The following is a 13,005-nucleotide window of genomic DNA, read 5'->3' as shown; positions in this document are numbered from 1 at the left end:
CCACACATGACACTGATAAATGTGACATTGAGTGTCTCTCTCTCTCTCTCTCTCTCTCTCTCATTCGAAGGAAACCTGATCTTTTTTTCTCTGCGTGATAATAAGTGAATGACAGCGACGACTCCTTTCAGGAAATCGACGGCTATGACAGCAGGACTGACGTGCAGGTGAAGAAATCGCCCTATAAAGCCTCTTGGTGGACTCAGTTTCGCAACGTCCTTTGGAGGTCTTGGCTGGAAGTGATCAGGGAGCCGATGCTGATCAAAGTCCGATTCGTACAAGTGATGGTGAGTGTGATCGATCGCCCTGAGGCTCTGTGCCGTTTGATCGTCCTCAGGCACTTTGAGTTGAGTTGAATATAGGATTCAGGCCTAAGGCCAAGCACTGGGACCTATGAGGCCATTCAGCGCTGAAATGGAAATGGACAGTAAAATGTTTGAAAGGTGTAACTGGAGGAAAACCTCAAAGCAGTTGCACTATGAATCAAGTGTTAGGAGAGGGTGGAAAGTAAGATGAAGAAAGAGAATATGAAAGGAGGTACAGTAAAAGGAATGAAAGGGGTTGCAGCTAGGGGCCGAAGGTACTCTGCACAGATCCTTAAGTAATGCCTACAGTGCACCGCATGAGGTCCACTGACAGCACTACCCCCCTACGGGGCTCAGGCTCTATGCAATGGCTGAAACTAATCATGTTAGTGGGTGCGCCTCACTTGAAATATCAGTAGTAGTCAATCCAGCCGCAATTTTCATATGGCTTTTTCTTTCATGTTTATATGCCTTCGAAATACTGAAGTCAGGAAATGGCTTGTTGGGCCTATTGAAGGGACGATGAGAATTAGGAAAGGGACTTCTTGTGAAGCAAATGATGGATAATTTATCCAAAATAATTTTCCTCTTTGTGTATAGATAAAGATTCAATGTACACTATACACTTGATTATCTGTTAGAAGAATGTTTTATACGACTAATATAATACGAAGAGTTATGATTTACTCATCACTATTTCAGGCTATCGCTGTGCTAATAGGCCTGATCTACTGGGGTCAAACGCTGACTCAAGAGGGCATCACCAACATTAACGGAGCTCTGTTCTTGTTCCTGACCAACATGACCTTCCAGAACGTCTTCGGTGTCGTCAGCGTAAGTGAAAGAAAAGAAGTCCTCTTTGCTCCATAGTCCTGCAATTTGAGATGTCTGATAAACCCGCATGTCTGAAATAGAACTTGAGTTTCATGATGACTTCCAAATCAGTCATCTGGGTGCGAGATGTTAGTTCATTGTCTGAATGTCCTCGAGTCTTTCCAGAATGACGAAACATTACCACAAAAGAGAACATTAATTACTGTTTTCGAGTAGCCAGCATAAATTTGCAAGTAATAGTACAGTTATTATGGTGTTAAAAAAATGATTAAAAGCCTGGTGTTCTGTAACATATACTCTATAGTATATTGATGAAAACTTGTTACTTTCCTGATAACTACTTAGATGTGCAATCTTGGTAAGAAGAAAAATTGCTATTGTAAAATTATGTTAATATTATGAAATAACTGTAAATCTACATTCATGTTTTTTTCTAATAAAAAAAAAATGATGATGTTGTTCCGCAAAGCGAAATCCAGTAAGACTAAGCAATGTGAATCCCTGTTTGCAGACATTCTGCGCCCAACTGCCCATCTTCATGAGGGAGCATTTCAACGGCATGTATCGCACCGACGTCTACTTCCTGTCGAAGATGCTGGCCGAGCTGCCCTTCCACATCATTTACCCCTTCGCCTTCGTCGCCATCGCTTACCACATGGTCGGCTTCACCAACGATTACGTCAACTTCTTCATCTGCGCTGGGATCGTGGTGCTCGTCGCCAATTGTGCCATCTCCTTTGGTGAGTGTCAGGTCGTCTTTCTGCAGGTTCTCGTTGGTTGCTCTCACAATTGAAATGCAACGTCAGCCAAAAACTGGCCTGTTAGTTTGATGTGACCATGTCTGCTTGGCGGTCTTTTGCAGGATACATGATTTCGTGCATGGCGAGAAACCTCAGCGTCGCCTTGGCCATCTCGGCGCCGTTCATCATCCCGCTCATGCTGTTCGGTGGCTTCTTCTTAAACAGCGGGTGAGTCTCATCATAATAATACCATAAAGCCAATAACAGTAGCAATATAGACTGGTTGCGGTTGCTATTTCAGGCAGAATGATTACCATAGAAAGAATATTGACTACGTATAAAGAAAAAAAACTATATTGGTGAGTAGCAAATGTCTAAATCATTTAATTTCCTTCCAGTTCCACCCCCGTGTACCTGACCTGGTTCAAGTACCTGTCGTGGTTCTCTTACGGAAACGAAGCGTTGCTGTTGAACCAGTGGCAGGGGGTGAAGTCCATCGCCTGCAACACGAACCAGACTTGTTTCCCCAACGGCCAGGCTGTCCTGTCCTTCCTCCACTACGAGAACGGAAGCATCACAGGCAATGTCATCATGCTCGTGGTCCTCATCGTTGTCTACCGCACTCTGGCTTTCTTCGCCCTCTTGGCCAAGACTTTCAGGAAACAGAAGTAGAAGAAAGATGCCGGAACAGACGGGGAGACAATGCGGCCTTTATCATGAATAATAATAATCCTGACGTTATGAAGTCTTCCTCTCTCTCCTCTTATTTTTTTTTATATTTTCGAACGGAGATTCCTCTCATCCTTTTCAAATTATTGTGACAGCACTGAAAAGTGAATCACCAAGAAAAAGAAAAAGTTCGAAGAAAAAAGAATTTTTTTATTAGTAAACGCAGCAAGGTGCACACTGTCTTAACTTCTTAGCCTGAATAAATATTCTAGCTGTTCACTTCAAATCCATTTGATAATCTGTGTTCAACACGATCAACAAATGCCAAGGCAATAAAGACTTCACAGAGTTCTTCAAGGAAAAAGACCTTGAAATGGCAATCAAGTCGACTGACGTGTTTCTGAAATTTCCAAAAATGTAGCTGAAGTAATGTCCCTAACCTATTTCTAATTTATATATGTTAAATTGTTTGTTTGTTAGTTTGTATGGTGCTTTTACGTTGCATGGAAGGGTAAATGTTAAATTAAATGCAGTAAATTTTCGAATCAATTAAACATCGTAACATTGAATAATTTCAACCACGCAGCTTCCAGCCCAAACTAAAAGGAAAACTGTTTTCGTCTAATACCTTTATTTCTAAATTTTTTCTTTCTTTCTTTCTTTTTTACCATAAATTATGCATGTGAGGAGAAAAAGAACATCTAATAGTGATGATTAGTTTTCCATCTGTCTCAATTACTCTTATCTCCCGTCATTACGGGAGGTTTTTAAATTTACTCTTAAAGTGACACAGCGAAAGTTTCTTATTATTATTATTATTATTATTATTATTATTATTATTTTATTATTATTATTATTATTATTATTATTATTATATTGTGAAGTGGGAATTAAAAGCCAATAAATGCCTATGAAATTAAATTTCCTCCCCAAAGACCACTCTTCTCCACTGACATGCAAATGAGCCTCACTCTTCATTATATTGAATTTTCCTTTTCTTTTTCGGCAGCCATTGCCAGGTATTGACCACCTGGGATCATTTCCAAGCCTTGTCAGCCTCGAGAGGCCAAAGAAAGACAAAAGTGTGCTATTAATGTTTACTGAGTTGCATTTCAACCACCGGATATGTTCAACACTTTCGTTGAATATGATGGTAGTTAATTAGATATTTAGAGTTTATGTACATGTTTATAAGAGTCCTTTCAGATGACTAAAGAAATAAAGAAAGATTATCTCTTTTTCCGATTTTCATTTATCTTCTGTATAAAATAGGTTCCATACTGCATTCACAACTCATTTTCTTGTTCCATAACCGTTCATTCACAATGACCAGAATTGTTATCTCTGACTTGTGACTATATGGGAGTCCGACGCACATCTGCCTCGGGCCAACTTTCGTGCCGAAGCTGTTGCTCTCCCACCTTTGTATTTTAACACCCTTCGCTCCCATTATCAGAGCTTTTAATTGCCATCAGCAGCTTGTTTTCTGTTCCAAATATACTCAATACCATGACCATTGCTTGTCTATCAATTATATCGCGAAATTCTTATTAGAGGTCCAAGTGAGCCATATGCCATATATGATCCCGGAGACATTCTCTGCCTTGTCTAGACCAGCGCTGATCTCCCCTAGAAAGCAATCTTTCGTCCATCTTATTTCCAATTCAAAATCTTTTCTTATATCTTCCTGACCATACTTAGTCTTGCTTCCATCAGAGTTTCTCCTCTCTTGAACAACTGTTTCACAGTGCAGCTGCGAGGTTCTCCTCACGTTACATTTTCCATACCTTCTTGATGTCAATTTCCCCTTCGGAGCTGAATAACCTCACCGGCCCCAGTGCTTGGGGTTCGACCTTAATCCTATATTCTAATTCCTCAACTCCTTTTTTTTTTTTTTTTTTTTTTTTTTTTCCTTCCGGCTTTTCCCTTCAAAGACATTCAGTTGCGAAGAAGCTCCTTAAGGCCTGTCCCCACGACCGAGCCTGATCGGCGGACCTCCCCTCTAAGGCCCCGTCCACACGGCCGAGCTTTGCTCGACGAACTTTGTTCGATGTGACGTCAGAAGTGGAGAAACTGTGGTAAAGTTCTGACTTTTCCCGCTGTTTCTCTGCTTCTGACGTCACATCGGACAAAGTTCGTCGACCAAAGTTCGACCGTGTGGACGGGGCCTAACGGTCACACTTGACGGGCAAACTGTCAAATTGCCCGATGGGTCTTGTAGCAAAATAACCATGGTGGTGCCCGATGGCTTAAGCTTCGACCCTGGCAGACGTACGTTAACCATATACATTTCTTTTACTGAGATATTCTTTGCACCATATTCTCTTCTTTTTCATCACACACAAAGCAATTATCATGCTACACAATATCTTCTTAGCAGTAGGCACAATGTTTATCGTACCGCACTGAACACACTACTGGGCCTACTGGCATCGTCGGGCACGCCCACCTCTCCATCGCCTCACCGTGTGGACAACATTCACGGGTAAGCCCGCCAGAATTTGCCCGTCAACCCCGGAGCACGCCGATCAGGCCCGCTCGTGTGGACAGGCCTTTACAAATCTATCGGTCTTTATAGACAGACCAATCTTAATTGACGGCAAGATTGCCTCAAAACAGACTGAGCAGCTTCCGAGATTCGTCTTCGTCAAGAAACCCTCAGTGACGTTTGTTTTTTTCAAATAAACTAGGACAATCGTCCTGGTAAGTAACCTCCATAGTTTTAGAGTAATTACTTTCACAATAGGAATGGATTGGAAAAGTAATTTAGGCCAAGCACTGGGACCTATGAGGTTATTCAGCGCTGGAAAGGAAATTACGAGTAGGTAGGTTTGAAAGGTGTAACAGGAGGGAAACACCTCTGTTGCACTTTGAAATCATTGTCAGGAGAGAGTAGATAGCAAGATTGAAGGAAGGTAATATGAATGGAGGCAGAGTAAAAGGAACAAAAGGGGTTGCAGGTAGGGGACGAAGGACGCTCCAAAAAACCTTCAGTCATGCCTACAGTGCACCGGGCGCGAGGTCCACTGACGGCACTAACTCTTACGGGGTTCTTTCACTATAAAGCTTATTGTTCTTGCCTGGTACCAGTTTCTTAGATTCGTTTCTTAACAATTAACTAAACTTAGTTTAAAAGGTATTAACATTTTGCCACAACCCTTCTGTTCTAGAGTAACCAGTTTATTAAAAACTGTATTGAGAATTAATTTGTAAAATGTGGGGCCTATGTACCAATAAGTCATTATGGAACCTGTATTTTATTCCATTCATTCATTTGCAAATTCCCTCAGTAGTTTACAATTTTCATTTCCGTAATAAGCTAGCAGTGAAAGAAACCCATTGACACAAAGGTCCTTTCACATGAAACATCCGCAAGCATTCCCTATTTAACGGAAGTCACGCTGAAATCCTCCAAACTTCTTTGATTACCAAGTTAAGACTATTTTGCTCATTTATCTCCCATTCGGTGTCAAATTCATAAACCTACCAAACTGATAGTACCGTAATAGTTCATATCCTCAACAACCAGTCCTGAGAATTATTAAGTCTTTTAATTTGGTTTCATGGATAGAATGAATATAGCATTTAAGCCTGAGGCCAAGCGCTGGACCTACAAGGTCATTCAGGGCCGAAAGGGGAAACAGAGTAGAAAGGTTTGAAAAGCGTAACGAAAAAAATACCTCGCAGCCATGCTATGAAACTATTGATAGGAGAGGGGGAGGTAAAAAAAAAAAAAAAAAAAAAAAAAAAAACAGAAGAAGAAAATGTAGGTAGAGTAAAAGGCACGAGAGGGGTTGTAGCTAGAGTTCGAAGGTTGACGTTGCAGTAAAGTAATGCACATTGACGGCGCTACCACCCTACGAGCATTTCATGTAGTTGTGAAAATAACGCTGCCTACACAAGCGACGTATTAAATTGCATGCAATATAAAGTTCGGGCAACGAGCAAAGCGCTGGGACCTATGAGGTTATTCATTAACAAAGGGTCCTATTCAACTAAAATTGAAAAAAATTAAATGTTTATGGCAAGAGAAACTCTTGCACCTCAAAACTGCGAGGGGGTCAACCAGACTAGTTAGACTAACTACCTCCATTCCCGCCTGTTAAAAAGGCGCTTATTACTCTAGCAGGGCAAACTTTAGTTTGATTTTTTTTTTTTATCTATAACTGTTCTTTTCACCTGCGTTAAATCTTATATTTAGCCGCGTAGCTAAAAAGACAATTGTCATGCAAGCACAGCAGACCATCTTATAAAATTTTCATAATGGAAATAATTGCTTTGTACTGTCATGCAAGCATAGCAGACCATCTTATAAAATTTTCATAATGTAAATAATTGCTTTGTACTAGCTCCAGGAACAAATTTAATATTAATATGAGTTTTACCTTCTAATTACACATTGTTCACTAGTAAGATGAAGTTTGCATAATTTTCTGCTCCCAATAAATTAACGCCACTCTAGGTACTGTACAATTATTCATTAGCAAGGAGTCAAGAGTTCAGTTAGTTATCTCTAAAATTAGCCAAGTGTATTAGACTCGTCAGAACCATTACTCCAAGTACTCAAACAACATTTCCAGTAAGCGCTGAACAAATGGGAACTTTAAAGTCAACGAGGGTGACTTCCATCAAGTTAAAAATTTTTATAGGCCTTCCAAGTGTATACTGTTAAACAGTCTGGTACTTTTTTTTTTTTTTTTTTTTTTTTAACTAACCTCTAATTGTAGGAATGATAAACCAGATTCCGCGTACTTCTCCCTTATAAAATACGTACAGAGGAAGTAATAAAGATCTGAAATTACAGACCCATTATTTATTTAGTTTTAAATATACAGAAGCAAATGGTAAGTCTACGAGTACAGAATATCAGAGGAACCTACCCTCCAAACATATCAGGATTTGAATGAAAAGCGCAGCATGGACAATTTGGAAATTAAGTGATAAAAGCCTAGCAGGTTAACATACCAGAGAAACAAACCAGGACAGCTCGTTCCCGAAAAACACACTTCGGACAACTCATGCCCGGTCAACTGATATATAGAACCAATCATAAGATATAAAGTAATTTTTAAAACAATAAAAATTTACAAAACTTTTTGGCGGGGGGTGGGGGAGGAGGCGGGCAAGGAAACTTAAAACATTGAAGACTCAATATAGAGAGAATTTACTCAATCTTTACTGGCAAGGATCCTACAATTCAAGTAAAAGCATCTGCCGCTGGTTGCACTCCTCGTAAACCTCCTTTTGAAGTTTCACTCCGTTCCGAATTTTTTTTCTGCGCCAAAATCGCCTCCAGATTTAGAGTATTAATGTCCAGATATTCGGATGCTACCATGAAACCGAATTTTGTAAGGCATTGCGAAATTCTTCAAGGTTAATTTTAGTTCTTGTCATGCCAGTTGAAGTCTTCTCAGAAATATGGATCTCTGGATTCAATATTCCATATTTCAACAGGAGATATCTGAGCCAGAAGTCTTCTTCCAGCGCCTCTTCCGGGTCCTATGGAAGTCCCTTCAAATTACGTCACAAATTCTTGTGGTAAACTATCGTCGCCGACAGTTCATAAGCAGCAATAACATCAGTCACTGGTAAAAAAAGCAAATGCTGTGAAACATTAAGCGAAATTTAAAGGATGATAGTCAACAATTACCTCTAAAGCAAGCTTGCCTATTATATCAATAAGAGTAATTTCTTTTAACCGGAAATATTAGTATACCTGTCAGTTCTATATCAGTTCCTAGATAATCAGTTATGGCCCAGATAGGAGTTTTCCGATTTGAGTTTGCCCTGGTATCAGTTGCCCCATCTTGGAGACATCATTGATCCCTAGATATAGCAGCCTAACACTGAAAGGCTCTCAAATCCGCCCCGTGTCAGCACATTCTCTCTAATTCTGGTTCCTCCAGCAAGTTCTCACCTGCAACAACAACGGCACCAGAAAATGTTCTCGGGGCAATTACTCGCCAACTCAATGATGAGAACGTTAACTTTCTTGAAATATGTAAGATATCTTACTTCTAGGATTAGATTATGAAACCATGAATTAAGTCTCTTCAATCAATGAAAAAATACCCACTAAAAACTTAACCATTTTATACCATAATTATGCATAAAAGGCTGTACGCAAACATTTATACTTTATGCTTCGCTGCTTCTGGCGCCATTTAAATTTTAAAGTTATTATACGCAGAAACCACTCAAAATTCATATATTAATATTTATAAAATGTACTTCTGGCGCCATTTAAATTTTAAAAAGTTATTATACGCAGAAACCACTCAAAATTCATATATTAATATTTAGAAAATGTACTAAAATGAAAATTGCCTATATTAAAATTAAGATAACCCACATATGATTAAGGTCTAATTCTTAAAGATGTCTTTCATCTTTCAAGAAATCATGTAAATTAAAAGAAACTACTTTAAAACTATACAGTTTTTTTTTCATCTGTCCATCCGCCTGTGGTGTTTTTGTATGGTAACACTGCGCCCCGGGCTTTAGATATATAGTTACGCTATGTGTAAGTTTTAGGTAAATAAAAGGATATCTGGGTGTACATTTACAACTGAAAAGTGCTTTAATAATTTACTGTATGCGAATTACATCGTTAATATTCGAAATAGGATATTATAATCGTTGAATGTCACTATCTTAAGCCCGGGACGCAGTTACACCATACAAAAACACCACAGGCGGATGGACAGATTGAAAAAAAAAAAAAAACGAGTATAAGCAGATTAGTTGCGTAATGCGAGCTCGTAAGGAAGGATATGGCCACATCATAATTCCGTTTTGCCACAACATCGTATTCACTAATTGGCACCATCCACTGCATTCACTAACTTTAAAATAATTTCTCCTCTGTCTAGTATGTTAATGCGTATTTCACACTACCTTATTGATGGATACCATTGGAAACAAGCCTTATGGATAGCATCCCAAACTCTTGACTATTCGACTACAGTTCTACAACGCACTCAAGGAAACTAAACTATTCCCGCTAATTTTATGAACATCCACACAACTCTCTGCCCTTACTCAAGGATAGTATGAAAATCTCAGCGCCTTGTGATCATGAACAGCATCAGAATCACTGAACCGATAATGCCCTATACTGTGTTCACGGATAGCCTAACATGCATTTGACAGGGTTCATGAAAAATCAAAATTATTGCCCACATTCATGGATGGCATCACAAAACTATTGCCAGTATTCGTGGGTAACAAACTTCTTGCTTCCAAACTCATTGCTTGTGCACCAGTATCAAAAAGTTATTGCCAGTGTTAATGAGTTACACTCATTGCTTGTGAGCGTAGAGAAACATTGCTTGCGTACACATTTTAACACTGATAACAAACTCATTGCTTGTGTTCATATAGAATTAAATTTTGTATTTTGGTATTTTGTACGTTGGATGGAACCAGTGGTTATTTAGCAACGGAACCAGCGGCTTTACGTGACCCTTCAATGGAATTGCCGAGAATCGAACTCGCGACCACCGAGGTGGCCGGCCAAGACCAAACCAATCATGCCACTGTTGTGTTCATAGCGGAAAAACTCGCGCTTCATAGCGGAAAAACTCGCGCTTCATAGCGGAAAAACTCGCGCTTTCATAGCGGACAACTCCGCGCTTCATAGCGGAAAAAACTCGCGTTCATAGCGGAAAAACTCGGCGCTTCATAGCGGAAAAACTCGCGCTTCATAGCGGAAAAACTCGCGCTTCATAGCGGAAAAACCCTGCACCGAAACTCATTGCTTGTGTTCATCGAGTAAAACCCATTGCGTTCATAGAGTAGCAAGCTCATCGCCAGTGTTCATCGAGTATCATACAATGTTAGACAGAATCATAGTTACACTGCTTATGCTATGAGTAACCTAATATCAAAACTAACCAACATGCTTGACAACTTTACTAGACCCAACTCAAAGATATAATTATTCTTTGCAAAAAATATCCACAGACTTATTTCCACACTTTCAACTGAACAAAAAATTGCTTTAATCCTGTCCGTTAACAGGAGCTGAAAGTTCCTAGCTACGAGTTATGACAAATTTCATAAAACTAAATCCACTTAACAGCAGAAGTCCAAACATTATTCTGGACAATCAATCTGGGGAAATTTTTGCACGGTTTTGAGGATTATCATGAGACTAGCTATTGTAAATAAGCAAGCCCTATTATCGTAAATCACCCCAATAACCATAAATTTTCTGTTGCAAGAAAGGAAATAGCAAGTTCCCATCCTCTGAAAATCCTTTAAGTCTAACGCCAACTTTATGCTGAAACATTTAAATTCAAGCAAAACCTAGATAAATATTGGCCAAAACTTTGCCTAACCACAAATTTAACCCCTTTTCATAAAGCTAAAATACTAATAATGAAAATGGCCGTTTGAGGGCAAATATTCTTAGTTTCCTCAAAAGCTTTGGGAGCTTCTGCTGCAGCTGCAAACCGAGTTGGAGGTAACTAAGCACATTTAAACACTTAGTAGTGCCCAAAACCACCCAAGAACCTGCATAGTAGGTCAATACGACCTACTATGCAGAACATGGGGGCTCCCCCACCCCTCCAGGGGCGCCGCCCCTAAAGGGGTGGAGGATAAGTTGTTAAAGAACTGTACATAAAAATTGTTCAAGAACATCACATGTAAATTTACTACAAAAATTAAAGTAAATATGGCAAATTAAAGGTAAATTACAAACACTTAAAATAAATTAGTTTAAACTAAACTAGGCAGGAAAAAAAAAATATAAAAAACTTACCAGTTGTTCAAGACCAGCTTTTATGCGCGAAACTTTACAATTAGAAAAGGAATTCGAAGTCGAATTGTGCCAAAAACATCCTGGAAAAGACAAAAGCTTTAGAGCCGTGCGTAACTTAACTAAATCTTGTACATTTTGGGCGATGACTTACGTCAGATTACAGGTAAACGCCTACAGAAATAACTAACGGCTGCCACAGATTTATAAGAGTAAACACGCAGCAAGATTCGAAAATTCTCAAATCAAATATACAAGATTAGCATCAAAATAGTTTATTTCCAGAGTTACCTTGCAGAAGCCAGGCGTTTTATATATCTTGACCAACGAAGTGACAACAATTGATGGAAATGTCAATCGCCACCTATAGTGTAGTCGCGTGATAAACTGGTTTTTCATAAATACTTCACAACAGAATCGATTACACTGTGGTAAGTAGAGGAACTGAATACGGTACTCATGAGCAAAAAAAAAAAAAAAAAAAAAAAAAAAAAAAATTACTTAGCAAAGTGCAAACTCCTGTTGAACGTCTACCGCCCAGAACGATGTTGCTGTAGAAAGTCCGAAGATTCAAATGGCAGGTTGATACCGGGCCCGGTCACGATGGTGCAGTCCGTCACTCCGAACTCGAACGATGTTGTCATTGCCAAGGACTCTAAAACCTTAGAAGTGTCTCGCTTCTTGGAACATAACCGAATACGATCTATGGACATCCTTGAAATAGCTAATTTTGCAGTATTATTATTATTTTCTACTCTCTTCTTTAACTTGTCTTTCATGGATGGAAGTTTAAAATTAAAATACAGCACACGTTAAATAGAATTTCCCAAACGTAACTCGTAATTTCTTTAAGGGCTCACGAAATCATTTGTAGCCTAAGCCTGTTGCGTATTTCTTTTCATCACTTCGATAAAATAACTTATGATTAGCGTGGATATATATATATATATATATATATATATATATATATATATATATATATATATATATACAAGCGCGCACACAAGTGTATGTGTACCTATATCTGGATACATTTCAATAAGAGGCTGTTGTGTTATCTCAGAGCTTTAGGAGTTAACTGCCTCCTTTAAGAAAGCATTGGCAGTCCCCGTTTTGGGCATTTATAAATATCATTTCTACTTATTTTTTATATATGTGTGTGTGCGTGTGTGTATGACGATACCTGAATAAACAAAAGATGCTTGGCAATGACCTTCTGCATATCATTTTCCTGTGGTATTCACTTATATAATGAAGTCACGTGCATCTACTGTGATTTTTTAAGCGTATATGTATACAAACATATGTGTGCATATATATCATATATATATATATTATATTATATATATATATATATATATATATATATATATATATATATAAACACTAATACAAAAGGGCTTCCAACAAGTCTCATAGGCCATAATACTTAGCTGCTGTCAGCTGAGCCACTGTTATGCTGAGATTTCATTAATAACATCTGTCATGCAAGGTAAATCCCCAGGTACTATCAAGCACTTGGATCCCACCTTCGTTTGTGATTTTTGTGGGAGTCAGTTTACAGCACTTTTGCCTTTCTTCAGAGTTCTGTGTTTCCATCGCGAGGGAATATTTCATTATAAGGTTGAGTCCTGATTTTGGTGTGCACAATTACTTTGCAATAGAATACGTGACTCTAGGAGACAAAAATGTC

General features: G+C 38.8%; 1 protein-coding gene and 1 long non-coding RNA gene across 6 annotated transcripts in view; one reads left to right on the top strand and one right to left on the bottom strand.

Moving 5' to 3' along the window:
• The window catches only part of LOC135218502 (protein white-like), a 147,961-nt gene extending 144,161 nt beyond the window's left edge, over positions 1-3,800 (top strand). For all 4 annotated transcript variants that reach the window (XM_064254857.1, XM_064254858.1, XM_064254859.1 and 1 more), the window contains 5 exons: positions 132-287; positions 1,008-1,139; positions 1,651-1,879; positions 2,002-2,107; positions 2,278-3,800. In XM_064254857.1, coding sequence (XP_064110927.1) covers positions 132-287; positions 1,008-1,139; positions 1,651-1,879; positions 2,002-2,107; positions 2,278-2,551 — 897 coding nt within the window. In that variant the 3' untranslated portion in view covers positions 2,552-3,800. The remainder of the gene's footprint in view (positions 1-131; positions 288-1,007; positions 1,140-1,650; positions 1,880-2,001; positions 2,108-2,277) is intronic.
• A 3,546-nt stretch (positions 3,801-7,346) lies between these two features.
• LOC135217902 (uncharacterized) lies at positions 7,347-11,899 on the bottom strand. Of its 2 annotated transcripts, XR_010315225.1 has the most exons (5): positions 11,847-11,899; positions 11,604-11,738; positions 11,316-11,395; positions 8,265-8,465; positions 7,347-8,133 (listed from the first exon to the last, which is right to left on the bottom strand). It is a non-coding gene; the product is annotated as an uncharacterized LOC135217902 (long non-coding RNA). The 2 variants fall into 2 exon arrangements; XR_010315224.1 differs by lacking the exon at positions 11,847-11,899 and having other exon boundaries at positions 11,604-11,792.
• Between the last annotated feature and the right edge of the window lie 1,106 nt (positions 11,900-13,005).

The sequence above is a fragment of the Macrobrachium nipponense genome, chromosome 9 (assembly GCF_015104395.2).
Source record: "Macrobrachium nipponense isolate FS-2020 chromosome 9, ASM1510439v2, whole genome shotgun sequence".
NCBI lineage: Eukaryota > Metazoa > Arthropoda > Malacostraca > Decapoda > Palaemonidae > Macrobrachium > Macrobrachium nipponense.
The sequence above is the reverse complement of the archived record's forward strand: the minus strand, read 5'-3'. Positions and strand labels throughout refer to the sequence as shown.